Raw genomic sequence first — 20,390 nt, 5'->3', positions numbered from 1 at the left:
TGCGGCGCATCAGGTAAATGTATCCGTATCTTGAATAATCGTCTATAAAGGAGACGAAGTATTCATAACCACCTCTTGCCTGGATAGGCATAGGATCACACAAATCAGAATGAACCAGTTCTAACGCATCTTTGGATCTATACCCCTTGGCCTTAAAAGGTCTCTTGGTCATTTTACCTTCCAAGCAGGATTCACATGTTGGAAAGTTTTCCAACTCTAATGAACCCAATTGTCCATCGGCTACAAGCCTTTGAATCCTACCTAAGTTAATATGTCCAAGCCTTAGATGCCAAAAATATGTTTGGTTCATTTCCGAAGGTTCTTTTCTCTTATTAGTGTTAGAATATGTGTTATTAATTTCTATATTTTGCTTTGTGGGAGAAATTGAATTTAAAGTGTATAAATTGTCAACCAATGCACCAGAACAGATAATCACCTTATTTCTCTTTATAACAACATTGTTACTAAAGGAAACTGAATATTCATCCAAATACAGTTTAGAAACTGAAATTAAATTCTTTCTAAAACTGGGTACATAAAGACAATTTCTTAAAATCAATTTTCTATTCCTATCAAAAGATAAGTAGACGTCTCCCACTGCCCATGTTGACAGTTATCTCTCCATCAAATAGTTGCTGGGTTTCCTGGAACCCTGCAAAGAATTGCAGACATGATCAGTGGCTCCCGTATCTACACACTAGGTGCTGGTAGATAACACCGCTAAACATGTTTCAACTACTAGAGTATGAGATATACCTTTATTGTTCTAGTTCCTACGAGGACAGTCAGCTTTCCAATGTCCAGACTGCTTACAGATGAAGCACTTGCCCTTCGGCTTCTTCATTCCAGCTTTCTGTCCTGTACTCTGAGGTTTATTCACCTTCTTTGCTGAAAAGACCTGTTTCTTCTTCTTCTTGCCTTTTGACTTAGAAGTAGAACCATTTTCAGCATAGTGAATCTGAGAACTATGTCGAAATATTCCTTCTGCTGCCTGTAGTTTTGTCAGAAGTTCCGCCAACGTATACTCTCTTTTGTTCATGTTATAGTTCAGGCGGAACTGCTCAAAACTTCTAGGTAGCGTTTGGAGAATTATATCGACCTGGGTTTCCCCATTGATTTCTCCTCCAAGGACTTGTATTTCATTTAGATAAGCCATCATTTTGAGGATATGATCCCTTACGGGTGTCCCCTCAAACATGGTGGCTGTCATTAGCTTTCGCATTGCCTCTTGCCTAGCAGTCCGACTCTGGTGCCCAAAGAGTTCTTTGAGATTGTTAATTATATCATAAGCTGTTGGTAAATCTTGATGCTGATGTTGCAATACATTTGACATTGATGCCAAAATGTAACAACGCGCCATCTCATCAGCTTTTACCCATTTCTTATGATACTCAATCTCCTCTGGGGTAGAGTCACCGTCAGGTGCAACAGGGCAAGCCTCAGTCAATACAAACTTATAGCTTTCAGCAGTAAGAACTATGCCCAGGTTTCTTTTCCAATCAATATAGTTGGGACCAGTAAGTTTGTTCTCTTTCAGTATAATGGCTAGTGGATTGAAAGTCATCCTAAGAATCACAAAAATAAACTTTGGTCAAGACTCTAAATTTAGAATAATATTGATTCATCAAACAATACTATTTTAAATTAACCAACACCTCAAATCACCGTGAATATTGCATGTCACGTTAGTGTGGACGTATACAAATTCATCATTTGTAAGAGGAGGGTGTGACCCATTAATTTTATTATCTTGTCATCCTAACTTTATGACAAATAAAATTAATAGTTGGTTTCACTTTGGTCACACAAGACAATAGCAGTGACTCCGTTGGGGAGGATACTATTGAATGCATCTAAGTGTATATCATTACTTGATACTAAGTCCATTAAATAGGATTGTGCCCCTTCAGTTGGAGAAGATCACACGTTTCTAAATAATTTCCTATAACCATTTATAAAAGGAAGTTTGATCTAGTTGTCCGCAACAAACTCATCCGTTGTGGAGGGAGGCACTTAGAGCCAACACGCAGGCTTGTTGCATCACTTACAAACCAGTAATGGAGACCATGAGATTTATTAAAATCCCTCTCCCACTTAGTTATTTAAAAATGAGGATTTTTAACCTATCCTAGCATACATCACATGCATATAAACATCACAGTAAATAAAAGCAATAAATTTAGAAATTAATTTTTCAACTATTATGGCATTTTCCATCATTGTCTTCAGTATGCTCCAACCCTAGCTGCTGCCATCTTTAGCCACCGCCATCGGGTCGAGTTGTCGCATCCTTCTTGCTTCTTATTCCGCTGCGCCTCTGGTGCTCCAAAAGTACCTCGCCTCGCAAGAATCCGATCCACGACAAAAATAGAATTTTACATATATTGATCTTATATTCCATGAGGGAATGTACATGTATTCTAGATTGAATAAAAATAAAATTCTAAAAATAATACAGCTCCTGCTGTATTTTATACATATAATCATGCACACAAATAATGCCCTTGACATGTCCAAGGGTCCAATCACACACAATAACAATAAGTCATAATAGTTGGAGCCTGCAACCAAAGAGTTAGCACATCCTACTACTATCCTGCCTAAATTATGTATGACATGTGCATAACCTATTTGAATTCTAAAAATACACAGAGGTAAACCCTAGCTCTGATACCAATTGTTGGTTAATCCTAGGAAAACGTATCGGTTCCACTGTATAAAATTTTTTGTACACGTGTCGAACCTTTCCTTAAATAACCTATTGTGTTCTTTAGAAGTTAAATTAGAAATCACAGACGGAACTTAACATCATTGATTCCAAATTTAACTTATCTGTTCTTAATGGTTTAGATTTGAATCGCAAGCGGAACTTAACACTATTGATTCAAATCTACCTAGGTTATTAATTCCATAAATATTAATTTCCAAAATTGGCTTCCAGGACTGCATGGCGAGGCACATGGCCTTCTTGGATATGGGAGCAACCACCACCGCCTAGGCAAAGCCTTTTAAGGAAAGCTAATATTTATTTCCTTAAATAACTCTAGGTTAACCAAAAAGAACAATCGAATCACAAATTCGAAAAAGAAGAAAACACAAAATCGAAAAATAAATTCGATTAAACTAGATCTAATTGCCTCTTGTATTTAGAATTCTTACAAAGAGAAAAACTAGCATGATGCGGAAAACAATTGCTAATTATACCTTCTCTTTGTAAGCTAATGACCTCGAGATCTTCTTCCGTATTCCTCGCCTCGCCTTGGACGTCGTGTAGGCGACGATCCTCCAAGATGAACACCACCCAAAAGAGTCCTTCCTCTTCCTCTAGAATTCGGCCATCACCACCACCAAGGAGAAGAGAGCAAAGGGAAAGGGAGAAGGGAGAGGGCCGGCCACCAAGAGATCACCCAAGCAAAAGAATAAGAGTTATGTCTCATGAAGCCCCCTCACCCCTTCTTTTATATTACTTGCCCAAGGAAAATAAGGAAAAACTTTTTACAAAAAAAAAAAAATCATCCAAGAGTTTTTCCTTTTCCCTTTTATTTTTTCTTTTCTTTCCTCTTGATTGAATCAATCACCAAAATTAATTGGATGATGATTTTATTATTTTAATATGGCCGGCCACCTTGCTTGGGCACCAAGCAAGGTTGGTCGGCCCCCACAAGAGAAAAAAATAAATAATTTTTATATAAAATTTTATAAGAAATATTCTTATAAAATTTTACAAGCTCTCTTTCCTAAAGTAGTAGTTAAAAAATGAAAGTTTCTAAAAATTAAAACCATGTTTTAAAATTTAAAAACTCTCTTATAAAATTTCCTTTTTTAACATGATGATAGAAAATTTAAATTTTTAAAACTTATCTCCCTTTTTTTCTTAAACCATGAGAATGGTTAAAAAAGAAAAGTTTTAAAACTTTTAAAACTCTCTATTAAAACATGTGGCCAAATTCAAATAAGGAAAAATTTTAAAATTAAAATCTCTCTTTTAAAACTTATAGTTTTCTACAAAGAGAAGATTTTAAAAATTCAAAACAACCCTCCTATTTGAATTAATATTGGTCGGCCCCTACAAGCTTGGTCACCAAGCTATAGGGTCGGCCCCAATAAGAGGATGTGGCCGACCATTGCTTGGTCACCAAGCAATGGTCCGGCCCCCTTCTTGGACACCAAGAAAAGCCTTACATTTGGATGGACTTGAGGCTATAATGAGGCTACGACAGGGACCTAAAGGAGAAATTGGTTTTGGCCTTCCAATGAGCCTGAGTATCCCGTGTTCGCCCCGAACACACAACTCAAGTTCATCGATAATAACTCATTCCACTAGAGAGTTATTACCGCACTACCGCACCAATCCCAAATTACATTATGTGCTCCTTCTTATCATGAGTGTGTTAGTTTCCCTGTGTTTAAGATTACGAATGCCCACTAATTAAGTAAGTTACTGACAACTCACTTAATTAATATCTAGCTCCAAGAGTAGTATCACTCAACTTTATTGTCATGTCGGACTAGGTCCATCTGCAGGATTTAACATGGCAATCCTTATGAGCTCCTCTTGGGGACATTCTCAACCTAGATAACTAGGACACAGATTCTTTTTATAATCAACAATGCACACTATAAGTAATATCATTTCCCAACTTATCGGGCCATTTGATTTATCGAGCTAAACCTCACCCTTTGATAAGTCAAAGAAATAAATATTAAATATATGTGCTTGTTATTATATTAGGATTAAGAGCACACACTTCCATAATAACTAAGGTCTAGTTCTTTTACTAAGTCAGTACAAAAAGAACTTACCTAAATGGTCCTACTCAATACACTTAAAGTGTATCAGTGTAATTTATTAGTCAAGATAAACTAATACTTAATTACACTACGACTATTCTGATGGTTTGTTCCTTTCCATCTTAGTCGTGAGCAACTGTTTATAATTTATAGAGAACCGACAACATGATCTTCTGAGTGTGACATCATACTCCATGTTATCTACTATATAAATTAATTGAACAATTACATTTAACAAATAAATACAGATATTGACCAATGTGATTCTTTTATTTTAACAAATAAATGTTTACAAAAGCTAGGCTTTTAGTATACACTCCAACAAAATAATCACTAATGCAAAAAAATGAGATTAACTTATAATCTCAAATGTCTCACATAGTAGAGAAATAGGGATTCATTCTCCTACTACCTTTATTGTCGCAATAGTACATATGGTATGAATCACATGTTACGATGTTATTCTCTTTACTAAAAATGGTGCATGTTGTCTTCTAATTTAACATCGTACAAATTTTGATCTAGACATACCTAATGTCTAATCATGAATTCAACAAATGAATTCTAATATGGCTTTCAACAGGTTCAGTAAATGGTGAGTTCATTTACTTTGATCATTATTAACACATAAATGATCTCATCTTGACACAATTATCAAAGAAACCTCAACTTATGGATCTGTCTCTAATTTCAGCTACATAAGTTATTTCATAAGAAATGGTCTTACCCCTATTTGTACTTAACAAACAGAGATGATTGTCCATGTGAGTGAACCAATCTCCACCTGCCAACATGCTCACCGAGATCTTATATGAATGTAACAAATACAATATATACACTAAATAAATTATGACAAATGTACAATCAAATCACAAAGTCTGATTGTTATTTCAATATTATTACATTCTACGAAGTCCCAAAGACTTTACATGTTCTTTAAATGACTCTTTAGTCATTGGCTTCGTAAAAGGATCTGCAAGCATAGCACGTTAGGGAATTACTTTTCTTTTAGCCACAATATCCCTCACAAAATTATATTTAATTTCTATATGCTTGCATTTGTTGTGATATTTGGGATCTTTGGAAAAAGCTATTACAGCTTGACTGTTACAGTAGACAATTACTGGACTCCCACTATCTTCAATAATTTTTAGATGCTTCAGGAACCTTCTCAACTAGACTGCTTCTTGCACAGTCGCTGAACATGCCACATATTCAGCTTTTATAGTCGACAAAGCTACACAAGCTTGTTTCTTGTTGTTCCAAGAGATGACGCCACCATTCAACAAGAATGCATAACCTGATGTAGATTTTCTATCATCCAGGTCCCCAACCCAATCTGCATCTGAATAACTGTTCAGACTCATATCTGATTTTTGAAAATAAAAAAAATAATCTATTGTCGCCTTCGGATATCTGAATATCCTTTTTACTGCCAGTGTCTCGGTCTTGGGTTTGACTGGAAGCGACTGACCAAGCTCACAACATAGCTGATATCAGGGCGTGTACACAACATAGTGTACATCAAACTACCAATAGCACTGACATATGATTTTTTATTCATCTCAGCTATTTCCTCTAAAGTTTTAGGACATATACTCTTGCTCAAAACAGTACCTTTCACAATAGGTATATGTTCTGCGTTGCAATTTGACATGTTGAAATGATGTAACATTTTATTTATATAAGACTCTTGCGACAGACCCAAAAGTCTTTTAGGACGATCTCTAATAATCTTCACACCTAAAATGTATTCAGCTTCTCCTATATCCGTTGTATCAAATTGTGATGACAACCACTTCTTGACTTCATTCACATATCCTATGTCATTTCCAGCTATCAGCATATCATCAACATATAATGATAAAATGATATACTTTCCTTTTCTCATTTTTATGAAAACACAATGATCCTCATTGATCATCTCGAAATCATAAGATAAAATAACTTTGTTAAATCTTATGTTCCATTGTCTTGACGCTTGCTTTAGCCCATATATAGATTTTCTAGGTCTACATACTTTTTGCTATTGGCCTTCAGCAATGAAATCTTCTGACTTAACCATATAGATTTCTTCGTCAAGATCACCGTTAAGGAAAGTGGTTTTTATATCCATTTGATGTAATTCCAAGTCATAATGTGCCACAAAGGCCAAAATAACTCGTATTTGTTGGTGCAACATCCCTCAGGTCAAGGTTGACCTGGTTGACCAAGCTGAGTCTTGGTTTGAGTTTAGATGTTTGACAATAAGATATTGATTGAAGAAGAGTCAAGTAGGTCAAGGGAGTGACCGGATACTTGACTGGGAAGTCCTAGTGAGTGAAGCTAGGCAGATGGAAAGTCCTAGTGAGTGAAGCTAGGCAGATGGAAAACCCTAGTGAGTGAAACTAGGTGAAAGTCCTGGTGAGTGAAGCCAGGCAAGGAAAAATTCAGATGGATCAAGGATGATCGGACATCTGGTGTTGGGAAGTCCAAGTAGGTCAAAGGATTGACTGGATACTTGGCATGAGGAAATCCAGATGGGTCAAGGTTGACCAGACATCTGGTGGAAGTCCAAGTAGGTCAAGGGAGTGACCGGATACTTGGCACGACTAGAAAAGTCCAAGTGGGTCAAAGGGATTGACCAGACACTTGGTGGGAAGTCCTAGCAGGTCAAAGGAGTGACCAGATGCTAGGCATGATGTACCAACAGGTCAAGGTTGACCGGATGTTGGTTTGGAAGTCTTGGAACTTGGTTTTGGGCAAAAAACCAAGTGCTGGATCGATCAGTGGATCGATCCAGGATTCTCTTTGCGAATAGAGAGCCTCTGGATCGATCCGTGGATCGATCCAGATGTCCCAATCGATCCACTGATCGATTGGGACGCGGTTGCTTCGCGCGATAAGCGCCGGATCGATCCGTGGATCGATCCAGGCGTTTCCAGAGCACAGAGGCGCTCTGGATCGATCCGTGGATCGATCCAAAGCCTCCCCGATCGATTGAATCGATCGGGTTCCGACCGTTGGCGTCGATTTAAGCTGCAGGCGTGCGATGGCTGCTGCATCTCTTCCCCGATTCACTCCAGATCTTTCGCCAACTTCTCCACAGCGCTCTCAAAGATCAGATCGCCAGTTCTTGAAGGATCTTGGAAGCTTTCCAAGTCAAGAGGCGGATCAAAGGCAAGAAGAGAAGCTAGGGTTAGGGTTTTCTGTACTCATTGTAAGCTTTGCGCTTGTGTTTTGTTTCCCTTTCCTTTCTTCTTGTACTGAGAGTCTTGTAGGGTTTCTCCGCCCTCGGTAGTTACCGAAAAGGAGTGTTTTCATAGTGGAGGGTGCGTGCGTGGTGTGGATCCTTGGATTAGTCACCTCTTGTGAGGTAGATACCAAGTAAACCAACCTTGTTAGCGTTGTGTGATTGTTTCTGTTATTTTCCGCTGCATATCCTTGAAGAAACAAGCAACGCCGAGCAACGAGGGAGCAAAGAGCTATTCACCCCCCCTCTAGCTACTTTTGGTCCTAACAAGTGGTATCAGAGCGAGGCCGCTCTTCACCGGAATCATCGCCGGAAGGGTCAAGCATAACAAGAAAAGTTAGAGGGTGAAGAAGTTGGAGCAAATTCTTCAAGTTCAAGACTTTATCAAGCTCAACTTCAAGATGCAATTCCAAGATGGACTTGGATTTGACACAAGGGTGGCTCCACCATACACGTCTACGAGTTTCGATTCTTGGAAATCAAGAATCGAAAATTTTCTTATGATGGAGATAGAGCAATGGTTTGCTCTAATGGAAGGCTTCAAGGCTCCAAGAAATTCAAAGGGCAAAGTTCTCAAGAGGAGCAAGTGGAGTCAAGAGCAAGTCCAAAGGTGCGAGGCTAATGACAAAGTGACCAAGCTTTTGGTCAATTTATTGCCAAGCACCATCCTTTGCAAAATTGGAGAATTTGAAGATGCAAAGGAATTATGGAGCAAATTGGACAAGCTTCATAAAGAGATCCCTCCACTGTACAAGATCATGAAGAATCCAGAGAGGGTGACTCTTTGGAGCAAGACCAAGAGGAGGACTCGAGGTTGAGAGATGCTCAACCTCCAAGAAGAGGAAATCCAAGAAGCTTCATCCTCAAGGGAATGCAACGAAGGGAACAAGGAGGGAGCATACTCCTTGTTTCATGTTCAAGATGATGAAGCCTCCACCTCTAGGATTGAGGGGGAGCAATCCTTGGTGACGCCGGATCAAGAAGAAGGAGAAGCTTCGACATCCGGGTCAAGTGAAGAAGAAGAAGGTGGTGCCACCTCCGAAATTCAAGAAATAGCAAATGGAGGAGGAAGTGCCAACCCTACACAAGAAGGTATAAATGTTTCAATTAAAAATAAAAATCATATAATATGTTTTGAGTGTAGGGAAAGTGGGCACTACAAGAGCAAGTGTCCCAACTTGGCCAAGAAGAAGGACCAAGTGGCACAAAAGGGCAAGGAGAAGCCCAAGGAGATCATCCCCGGAACAAAAAGGAGCAAGGAGCACATTGTGTGCTTTTCTTGCAACCAAAAAGGGCATTACCGAAGTCAATGCCCCAAAGGGAAGAAGATGGTCAAGGCTCAAGGAAGCATTAGTCAAGGGGGAGCCTCCAAGGTAAAGAAGAAGGTAACATTTATTGAGCCTACCCCTTTACATTATGGTAAAAAGCATGATAGTTCTAACTTTTATCATTTTAATGCGATTTACCATAAGAATAGGAAGCATGAGGGCTTTAAGGAAAAGCATGTGGCCCTACATGCCAAAACTACTACACCTAAGGCTAGGAATGTAGGTAAAAGTCTAGGCAAGAACTCTAAGGATTGTAGTTACAAGCCTAGAAACAAAAATGCTCATGAACTTAATGGAAAAACAAAAACTAAGGATTTAGTGATGGAAAATCAAGTCTTGAGGTCAAGACTTGATAAAATGGAAAAGACCCTAAAAAGGATGGAAAATATCCTATTAGGGCAAAAAGAGCATAACCTAGGTTTAGGGGTACAAAAGCCATCCAATGACCATAGAGGTTTGGGATACAAACCAAAGGCTAAGAAGGATGTGCCCACTTACCATAGAGTTCCATATAGTTATGGAACAAATCCTAGGTCTAGTGGTCAAGTCAAAAATACTAGGGAAGTCATCCCTAAGAGTGTTTTTGCAACAAACGTGACGAAGGCTTCTAAGAAGTCTAAGAAAGTCACAAACAAGGTCACAAGGGAGGCTATCCCTAGAGTTGACCTAGAAAATGTGACCAAGGCTTCTAAGAAGCCAAACAAGGTCACTAGGAAGGTATCTAGGGAAGTTATCCCTAGTGAATATCTAGAGCATCCAAGGAGCACCAATAGGTGTTGGGTTCCTAGGAGCATCTTCTCTACCCCATAGATGGGTTAGAGAGTGTCAACTCTGATTAGAAGGGTAGTTAACCCAACTTTGAGGAAATTGACACTCAAGGAGCATTTTCAAGGTTTTTGTTAACCTTTGAAAATGAAATGAAATTATTATTTACTCCTTGAAAGAGTAAAATGTGCCTAATGGTGGAAGAATTGATTTTAATCTTAAATGGCACATATTGGGAAATTCATAAGAACTACCAAGTTGAGATTTTGGTATGCTCTTAGGAAATTTAAGGCAATCCGGCCCTTAATTTAACTGTGCTACTCTTGTGGAAAAATGAAATATGCCAACATTTGAGGAATATGCTTAATTTCAATTGGCAAAAATTAATCAAGGGAAGTAGAAATGCCAATTTAGGCTTTGGCATTTTCATGAAGCACTTTAGGGCAATCTAGGTTTAAGTTGTAAGTTTAGCTAAGATTTCAAGGATACTTAGATAGTTAATCTAGGTATATTTTATTTAGGCTAAATCTTGCCATGATTGTTTGCCTATCATATGCCATGACATCATGTCTATTTTTGCATTCATGTTTTATTATGCAAAATCCAAAAATACCATGTCATGACATTCATACATCATGTAGTTATAGGAATCTTTCTTTTGAAAGTTATTTTATTTTGATGTATGCCATAACATTATCATGCATTAGTTTAATTCCTTGTAATTAAGGACAAATGGCATTTAACAACACTTATTAACGAGTGACATCCTAGGTGGATGTCAAATATCTCTAAAATGCCTAGATAGATATGCATGATCCCTAGTTCAGGGCAAAACCAAAATTTACATCTCACAAAGACTATAAGGTGACTTGTATGTGGTTTAGTGCACATTAGATACAAGTGAGATGTTAGGATGATGAACAAAGCTTTAGATGTTGATTTAGTGCATTCTTTTGAGCTTTTAGGTTCATCAAAACACATAGTTATGTGTTTTTCCCATCATTGGGAAAGCTAATGTACAAGTCATGTGCATTATGCCCAAGGAACATGATGGGATATTGGTTTTGAAAATGTTTTTAAAATGTTTTTGGAAAACCTTGGTGAAGACTATCTTTTGATAGTAATCACCGTTGAATAGTTAGACACAAACTTGAAGAAAACGCTAAAGTTTTTACAAGTTTTCAAGTTTATGTCAATCTTTGAAAATATGAAGTATTTTCATAGAAAACTATTTTTCCATGATTAAGTATGCCCTAAATAATGTCTACACGAAATTTCATGATTTTTGGATTTTTGTAGAATTTTCTAGGGGTTTCTGAAGTTGGCTGAATTTAAAATTCAGCAACTATCAGAGGCTCCGATCGATCCATGGATCGATTGGAGTGCCTGAATCGATCCGTGGATCGATTCAGAAGGCAACTCTTGCGAGCAGAAGCTCGCTGGATCGATCAGCCGATCGATCCACACATCCTGAATCGATCAGTGGATCGATTCAAATAGGTTGAATCGATTGGAACCCAACTCCAATCGATCCAGGACGCTGATTTTGGCTGGGAATGTCTGATTTCAGCACTCTAAACCTATTTTAGTCTAGGTAACCATTCCAAACCCTTAAAATATATTTGTATACATAAAAAGGGTGTTTTCGTGTTGAAAACAAGGATGGAATGATTAAGGAAGACTTCATTGAAGTTAAGGTTGAGGTTTGTTTCAAATTTTGAACATTTGAACCTCAAAACTTCAAAATCTGGGTTTCCTAAAGGTTTAGGGATTCCAAGTCATTGTTGGTGCAATGACAGAAGTTACCACCATGTCTTTAGGGGGAGGGACTCTTTAAAGGCATGAAAATTATTTTTCATGAACCTTGGAAGGTGGTTAACCTTCTTTAAAGAAAATGCTCATGGACGAGCTTTTGAACTTGAAATGGGGAGTGGATATCCTCATTATTTCAAGTGGAAACTCAAGTGGTTAGAAAATGCTCAAGGTTGGGTATTTGTCTACATTGAGGGAGAAGTTAAGGATAAATGAAGGGTATGGGACCTTCATTGTCGTGTTGATCACAACGAGCAATGTTGTGAACAACGATGAGCAACTCTTCAGGGGGAGAGTTGTCAACAAATGGATTTGTTGATGTATACCCAAAATTGGGGCATGGGTTGATGTGTGCCCAAAGATGGGTTGATGTGTTTTATCAGTAGGGGGTTTGATGTGTGCCAATAGGGGGAGAATGAAAGGACTTGTGAATGGGAGTAAGTTAGGCTTTCATTACCTAGAGGAAGTTTGCCCTCTTAGGGGGAGAATGAAGAGTCTAACTTATGTGTTCATTACCTAGTGGCATGAAGAATGAGGCTATGGGATTAGCTTAACTTACATGTGGTATTGTAAGTATTATTGTGGTATTGTCAAACATCAAAAAGGGGGAGATTGTTGGTGCAACATCCCTCAGGTCAAGGTTGACCTGGTTGACCAAGCTGAGTCTTGGTTTGAGTTTATATGTTTGACAATAAGATATTGATTGAAGAAGAGTCAAGTAGGTCAAGGGAGTGACCGGATACTTGACTGGGAAGTCCTAGTGAGTGAAGCTAGGCAGATGGAAAGTCCTAGTGAGTGAAGCTAGGCAGATGGAAAACCCTAGTGAGTGAAACTAGGTGAAAGTCCTGGTGAGTGAAGCCAGGCAAGGGAAAATTCAGATGGATCAAGGATGATCGGACATCTGGTGTTGGGAAGTCCAAGTAGGTCAAAGGATTAACTGGATACTTGGCATGAGGAAATCCAGATGGGTCAAGGTTGACCAGACATCTGGTGGAAGTCCAAGTAGGTCAAGGGAGTGACCGGATACTTGGCACGACTAGAAAAGTCCAAGTGGGTCAAAGGGATTGACCAGACACTTGGTGGGAAGTCCTAGCAGGTCAAAGGAGTGACCAGATGCTAGGCATGATGTACCAACGGGTCAAGGTTGACCGGATGTTGGTTTGGGAGTCTTGGAACTTGGTTTTGGGCAAAAACCAAGTGTTGGATCGATCAGGGGATCGATCCAGGAGCTGGATCGATCAGTGGATCGATCCAGGCTTTTCCCAGCGAACAGAAAGCCTCTGGATCGATCCGTGAATCGATCCAGATGTCCCAATCGATCAGTGGATCGATTGGGACGCGGCTGCTTCGCGCGATAAGCGCTGGATCGATCCGTGGATCGATCCAGGCGTTTTTCCTAGAGCACAGAGGCGCTCTGGATCGATCTGTGGATCGATCCAAAGCCTCCCCGATCGATTGGGAACATTTGAATCGATCGGGTTCCGACCGTTGGCGTCGATTTAAGCTGCAGGCGATTTCCTTCGATCTCTTCCGATTCTTCGATCTTCGCCATTCTCCACAGCTCTCTCAAAGATCAGATCGCCAGTTCTTGAAGGATCTTGGAAGCTTTCCAAGTCAAGAGGCGGATCAAAGGCAAGAAGAGAAGCTAGGGTTAGGGTTTTCTGTACTCATTGTAAGCTTTGCGCTTGTGTTTTGTTTCCCTTTCCTTTCTTCGTGTACTGAGAGTCTTGTAGGGCTTCTCCGCCCTCGGTAGTTACCGAAAAGGAGTATTTTCATAGTGGAGGGTGCGTGCGTGGTGTGGATCCTTGGATTAGTCACCTCTTGTGAGGTGGATACCAAGTAAACCAACCTTGTTAGCGTTGTGTGATTGTTTCTGTTATTTTCCGCTGCATATCCTTGAAGAAACAAACAACGCCGAGCAACGAGGGAGCAAAGAGCTATTCACCCCCCCTCTAGCTACTTTTGGGCCTAACAGTATTGACATAAATTTTACTACGTGAGAAAATGTCTCTTCAAAGTCAATACCCTCCATTTGGGTATATCCTTTTGCAACTAAACGAGCTTTGTATCTATTAATCGATCCATCAACTTTCCTCTTTATTTTGAGAATCCACTTATTCCCAATAGTCTTTCGGCTCGGAGGAAGATTGACTAAGTCCCAAACATGATTCTGAATCATGGACTCCATCTCTTCAACCATTGCAGTTTTTCATTTTTCTCTAACTCTACATCCGAATGCTTCCTCAATGGATTGAGGTTCGTCATCATCAATTGGAAGTATAATTAATGCCTCATTCTCAATATCAAATCTCTTCTTAGGTTTGATCTTACAAACACTTCTCTGTAAGTTGGGTTGTTGAGAAGTCAACTCATGACTCGGCATATCACTCTCACTCGGTTGACTAGACTCAGGTATCCCTTTTGGCACCTCTCTTGTTTATAATATCTCATCCTCTTCAAATAGAGGAACTTTTTTTATCAACATCACCTCTAATTAGGAACTCTGTTTTGAGAAAAGTTGCATCTCTCGAATCTATTTCGGAGATGGTTCCATCTAGTTGCTTATCTATGAAAACATAATCTTTGGAGGTCTCATGATATCTTATAAAGATACATATATACCTCTAGGTCCTAGTTTTCCATACTTGTGAAAACTATCATGAACATAAGCAGCTGACCCTCATAGTCTCAGATTACTTAAATCTGGTTTTCTGCTTGTCCAACGTTCATATAGGGTAGTTGGAACTGACTTTGAAGGCACTTTGTTAAGTATATATGCTGTAATTAATAATACATCTCCCCAATAGGAGATTGGCAAATTAGCCTGCGTCATCATAGACCTAACCATTTCAAGAAGAGTCTTATTTCTTCTTTCAGCTACCCCATTTTGCTGTGGAGTTTCAGGAATTGTCAGTTGTCTTATAATCCCTCTATCATTACATATTGTCTTGAATATATTAGACAAATATTCCCCTCCATGGTTAGTGCGTAAAGTCTTAACTTTACGTTCCGTTTGATTCTCAACTTCGTTCATATAACGAATGAAGTAATCCAATGCTTCAGATTTGTGAGAAATCAAATACACATGACCGAACCGAGAGAAATCATCAATAAATATAATGAAATAGGAAGCTCCATGTCTAGCCTTCACATTCATCAGACCATAAATATCCGAATGAATTAACTGCAATGTTGATTCAGATCTAATAACCTTACCAAATGGTTTTCTAGTTGCTTTTCCAACAAGATAATGCTCACATATAGGTAATTGAATCTTAGCTCGAGTGCCCAATAGACCCTCTCTAGCCAATTGATTCATACGTTCTTGTCCTATGTGTCCTAATCTAGCATGTCAAACCTCATCAGTTATATCTACATCACTAGTTAGAGCAATATTTGAAAAACAACCATCAATGACATAATTGACATATGATTCTACATCAAAAATCATAAAATCATTTATTAAAAAATCATGTCTGATTGACACTGAGTCAATCTTAAGTTCAACACATCGACTGTAAAAATTAATACAATACCCTAAATCAAGAAGGCACATAATAGAAACAAGATTCCGTCGAATTTCAGCAGCATACAGGACATTATGTAGAAACAAAACTCTGCCACCACGGAGGTTGAGTTTGCAAGTGTCGACTCCTTTGACTTCAACTCTTGCATTATTTCCCACATAGATCCACTTGTTGCCAGCTGGTACCCGACGGTACTCTACAAATGTAACTCGCTCTCGAGCTACATGGTTGGTTGCTCTCGAATCTATAATCCACAAAGGATAAGAATTAGCTAGCAACACTGAGCTAGCAACAAAATGCTAGAAAAAGAAGACGTGCTAGAATTTACCTTTTTCGACTCAGTGCACTCCCGACTGAAGTGACCCTTCTTGCCGCAGTTAAAACAAGTCAACTTATTTTTAGGTTTCTTTCCAGTCTTCTTTACTATCTTCTTGATTGGGCCCTGTCCCACAGTAGTAGCTTCCCTCTTCTTTCCCTTCCCTTTCTTGAACCATTTCTTTTTCATGGATCCAGCAGAACCTACAGCCACATAGGCTTGTCCAGAAATCCTTACGGATTCAACTCTCTCCGCTTCCAATTCTACATGGCGTGAGACGTTAGTGAAAGTCTTGATACTTTCACTATGAGTTAGGGTCTGCTTTATGATCTCCCAAGAATCTGGAAGTGAACGAATAACTGCTTGAACCTATTGTTCATCGGTCAACTCATGACCAACAGTTTTAAACTCCTGAATCATGTTCAACATCTCCTTGAGGTGTTGAACCATTGATATATTCGGACACTTCTTGTAGTTGTCAAACTTGATTCTCAGCTGTTGAAGCTTGCTCAAACTCACTCCATTGTATTTTTCTTTAAGGGCTACCCAGACTACATGAGCCAAAAGATACGACTCATACTCAAAATCTAGATCATCTACTATTGAACTAATCAATATGCCCTTCACAGTAGAGTCCTTTTTCTTCCATGCCTTATAGGCATCAAGATCTTGTCTGTGTTGTGCAGTGGGACCATCTACAGGTTCTATCATAACCTAATTTATAACCTCCAGAACTTCTTGTTCCTTAAGTACATATTGTATGCTGAGGTGCCAGATTTTATAGTTATCTCCATTAAGTTTTTCACCCTTGTTGAGTTCAGCTATAATATTTTTCGTTGTCATAATCTATCATAAATAAACACATTATTTAGTATTCAGTGTAAATCATATGCATGTAATTTATGATTGACTCAATATTGATTTGAGTTGGTTTACAAAATCAAGTGACAATAATATTTTCACTCATCATTCGTATGACCAATCAAATCAATATTAATCAACTCTATTACATACATCCCAACCAACGAACTAATAATTTATAAAATCATGAATTCTTTAATTAAATGAACTGATCATTTAATAAATCATGATTACTTAATTAAATGAACTGATCATTTAATAAAAATGAACTAATCATCCATCATGTCAAGGAAACAATATAAATAAATGAACATATCATTAATATAAAATTATGTTGTATATTGTTAACATATAACCGACTGACATGATTGAAATGGACTAATATTGTTCACACATAATGAAAATAACAATAATAGAAGTCTAGTAAACTAGATAGACTACTATCACTCTCATTAGGACAGACACTAGTTCAGTGGCCAACATTATCCTTTTCAGCCTAGACTCATTTGGGGTAATCTCAGGTAGGACAGCTTTAGGATTCTCTTTTGGATCCACAATTGGATCCTCTTCTGGATCCTCCTATTTCATTTTTGGGTCCTCTTCGAACTCTTCAGGATCCTCTTCAGTCAAATGGTGAAGCAGTTCCTCACATAATACTGAATATGTGACGTATCCTTGATGACGCCCCCAAATATAGTCTGCTATCATCCTAGGATTTTCTGGCAATGAACGCATCAATGCCCAGATCCTATAACTGTCCAGGACTGGAAACTCTTCTCGCTCAAGTTTCCAAAATAGATCATCAAGTCATCCAATGTGTCTGTCAACTCCATAAGTAGAGTTATACTCTTTCTCCTGAATTTCCTCCCTGAGCTGATTTCGTTGCACTTCGCGATGAGCCAATGTGGTAATCGTCCGTGCTATCTGAAAAATTGAAATTAAATAAGTCAGTATAAAACCGGCTTAATTCAATTTATACAGGCATGGTACCAACATAATAAATCAAGAAAAATAAATCTTCTCTATTTTCAAGAGTCTAAGTCGACTAACTCATTGGATTAGTTGATTAGGAACCTAGATCCTAAGCTTGGTTCATTATCCACAATTAGAACTGATCTAATTAGATAAGGATTTTCTGTACCTATGTTCTATTATTTTACAATCTAAGTCCATTTCGGCCAATTTCAGACTTATTGATCAAACTCAGGTCCATTTGATCAAACCAATGTCCATTTGTTTAAGTCTGACCAATTAGAACAAATCTAATCAATTGATCAAATCTGACCCAATAGAATAAATCTAGTCATTTGATCATATTTGGTTCATGCCCAATTAATCGACCCAAATTGATTCTGGTTTGAATCAACTTAGTTCGATTAAACCAACTAATAATTTAATTTAAATCGGGTCTAATTGGACTAAAATTGATCTTGTCTATTTATCATAAATAGTGAATTAATCAAACTTAATTTTTAATTAATTACCATATGCAAACAAAATTAATGCTACGGTAAGCATGCACAAAATTAATGCTACAGTGAGCATGTATTGGCAAAATTCAACCGTGCATGAATTTTTTTCATATGCATTAATTCTTCTAAACAGCAAAATTTATCCATGCATTAGACCATCCACATCAATATCTTCATCTAAAATCTAAAATTTAGGATGAAAAAATTACTTTATTAAATTTAGATATCTATTTTACACTATATGATATATCATCTTCCCTATAATTTACTATATGTTTATTTTTTTTATTATTTTTTCTCTTTTCTTCGTATTTTTAATTATTAGATGGAGAAAAGAGATAGAGGAGAGAGAAATTTTTTATTATTAGAGAGAGGAGAGAAAAATAATATTTTAATGTTTAGGGAATGGAATCTATTCCTAAATGTAAAGAACTACTATTCATAAAATATATATTTAGGAAATGAATAGGGTACTTGATGCGAATGTTTTTTTAATGTAAAATTTAAAGTAAAAATTTAATTTAGAGTAATTGATGTGTATGCTTAAGAAAAGGAAAAAAAAAGTTATCCATTTTTTCATTAATTTTATTTGATTTATAAATATCAAACTTTTCCAAAGGACACTGTACTTCTTCATTTCTTCATGTTCACGTTTTCTCCATCCGTTTTCTTCGTCACACGTTGCGCACGCCGCATGCTACACGCCGCACGCCATGCAACCGCAACGAACTCAGTCGCTGGTCATGTCATCCTTCTGCCAACCTTCTGAGGTGGTAGCCGGTCTTTTTCGGCACCGGAATTCAGTCATCTTTAGGCCCGACGAGATCGTCGACACCTACTCTACTTGTACCAGCCACCAACACATCGTCGGCCGGCCGAGACACCATCGTCGGCCACGGAATGTCATCGCCAGCATATCCCCGTGGCACGAGCCCTGCTCCGATGGAAATCGCTACATTGTCGTGATTTTTCAAACTTGGCATAGTGAGCGGCAACGCTAATGCCGGTGGTGACTTTTACCAGCGACCCTATCGCCAGTCTCCCTGTCGTAATGCAGTCACCGGTGCTTGTATGCTTGCAGGCACTACTTTCTGATTGTTCAGCAGGGGGGCTGGCTTCCATTCTACACTGTGACGACTTCCGCAGTCTTTTACCATCAAGCGCGAATGTTAAATGCTTTTCTGATGCTGGTTACTTCATCGACGCGTAAGTTCGATCATGGTTATCTTGTTTGATCAATATGATGCTAAGGAAATTAAACCATAATTGCTTCCAACAAGAAAGATATATCTGGAGGAGACTCTGTCAAGTCCCTTTATACTGATGTTGTCAACCTTCATGTATGTTGAGAATGAGTGATTCCATGCTGAAGTAGTCAATCAAAGGATACATACTCACATATATTGTTTGTTAATTCTCAGGAGTCGACGAAGAATTTGCCGTCTTCTTGCAATTGGATGCAAACTCCAAGTAGGTGCTTCTTCCCACAGCATGTGGTGCCTACGATGAGCACTCCCCTTTCATACTTAACTCAGCCTATGATTCATGGCGGATAACAAATCCACGAGAAGAGTCTCTTTTGTCCCTGTCCCCTTATATATATCCTTGAAATGTATATATATATATATATATATATATATATATATATATACTGTGGGAAGATGTTGATTCTCCCATGAATGAAAACAATGTGAGCTCTGAAACTACAGACAAGAAGAAACTTAATTAGACCATATATATATGCCAATCCATCTATAACGGGATCAAATTTAACTCTCTGCAGACGATTGCCAAAGCTGTAGAGGACTGGTACAATGATCGGAGTGCCGTGAGAAAGATCGATTGTGAGTATCCATGCAACTCTTCATGTCCAAACAGCGATAACGAATGAAGTTTAGCTCCTCGAGAATAAGCATGGGAGGAACTCCGTTTGCCCTCTTGTCCACCTTGCAACGACGTTTACCTTGGCCGTGTACTTTGTTTGAATATGCCATCTAATTAGACGAAAAGTTCCGAGGCTGAATTTTTTGTATGATAGGATATGGTGTATGATGGTGGGATCACACAGTGGATGTGGTCGGAAGTCAAGTCTTCGGGATGGTCAGAAATTAAACCCATGAGGTAGCCAAAAGTCAAGTTCACGTGGCGGTCAGAAGTCGAGCCTACATGATGGTTAGGAGTCCGGTCTACGTGGAGGTTAAAAGTTCAGCCTACGGCGTTCAATGGACCAACGCAAACCAAGGATTACAGAGAAATATTTTTAGACTTGCTGTTCAGGACACATGG

The 20,390-nt window shown here is 38.4% G+C and overlaps 1 protein-coding gene across 1 annotated transcript; it reads left to right on the top strand.

Annotated features, from left to right (window-relative positions):
* Positions 1-18,517: 18,517 nt before the first annotated feature.
* On the top strand, positions 18,518-19,844 carry LOC121990376 (pectin acetylesterase 2-like). The gene is made up of 2 exons (XM_042544514.1): positions 18,518-19,310; positions 19,526-19,844. The coding sequence occupies exons 1-2, from the start codon at positions 19,105-19,107 to the stop codon at positions 19,611-19,613; spliced, it is 294 nt and encodes a 97-aa protein (XP_042400448.1). The 5' UTR covers positions 18,518-19,104; the 3' UTR covers positions 19,614-19,844.
* The last annotated feature ends 546 nt before the right edge of the window (positions 19,845-20,390 follow it).

This window comes from Zingiber officinale, chromosome 6B, assembly GCF_018446385.1.
Source record: "Zingiber officinale cultivar Zhangliang chromosome 6B, Zo_v1.1, whole genome shotgun sequence".
Taxonomy (NCBI): Eukaryota; Viridiplantae; Streptophyta; class Magnoliopsida; order Zingiberales; family Zingiberaceae; genus Zingiber; species Zingiber officinale.
The sequence above is the reverse complement of the archived record's forward strand: the minus strand, read 5'-3'. Positions and strand labels throughout refer to the sequence as shown.

Bases quoted from the DNA above. Each gene is read 5' to 3' on its own strand.
- LOC121990376 (XM_042544514.1), top strand. From the start codon at position 19,105: ATGCCGGTGGTGACTTTTACCAGCGACCCTATCGCCAGTCTCCCTGTC. The intron at 19,311-19,525 runs GTAAGTTCGATC...GTTAATTCTCAG, and splicing joins GCTGGTTACTTCATCGACGC to GAGTCGACGAAGAATTTGCC.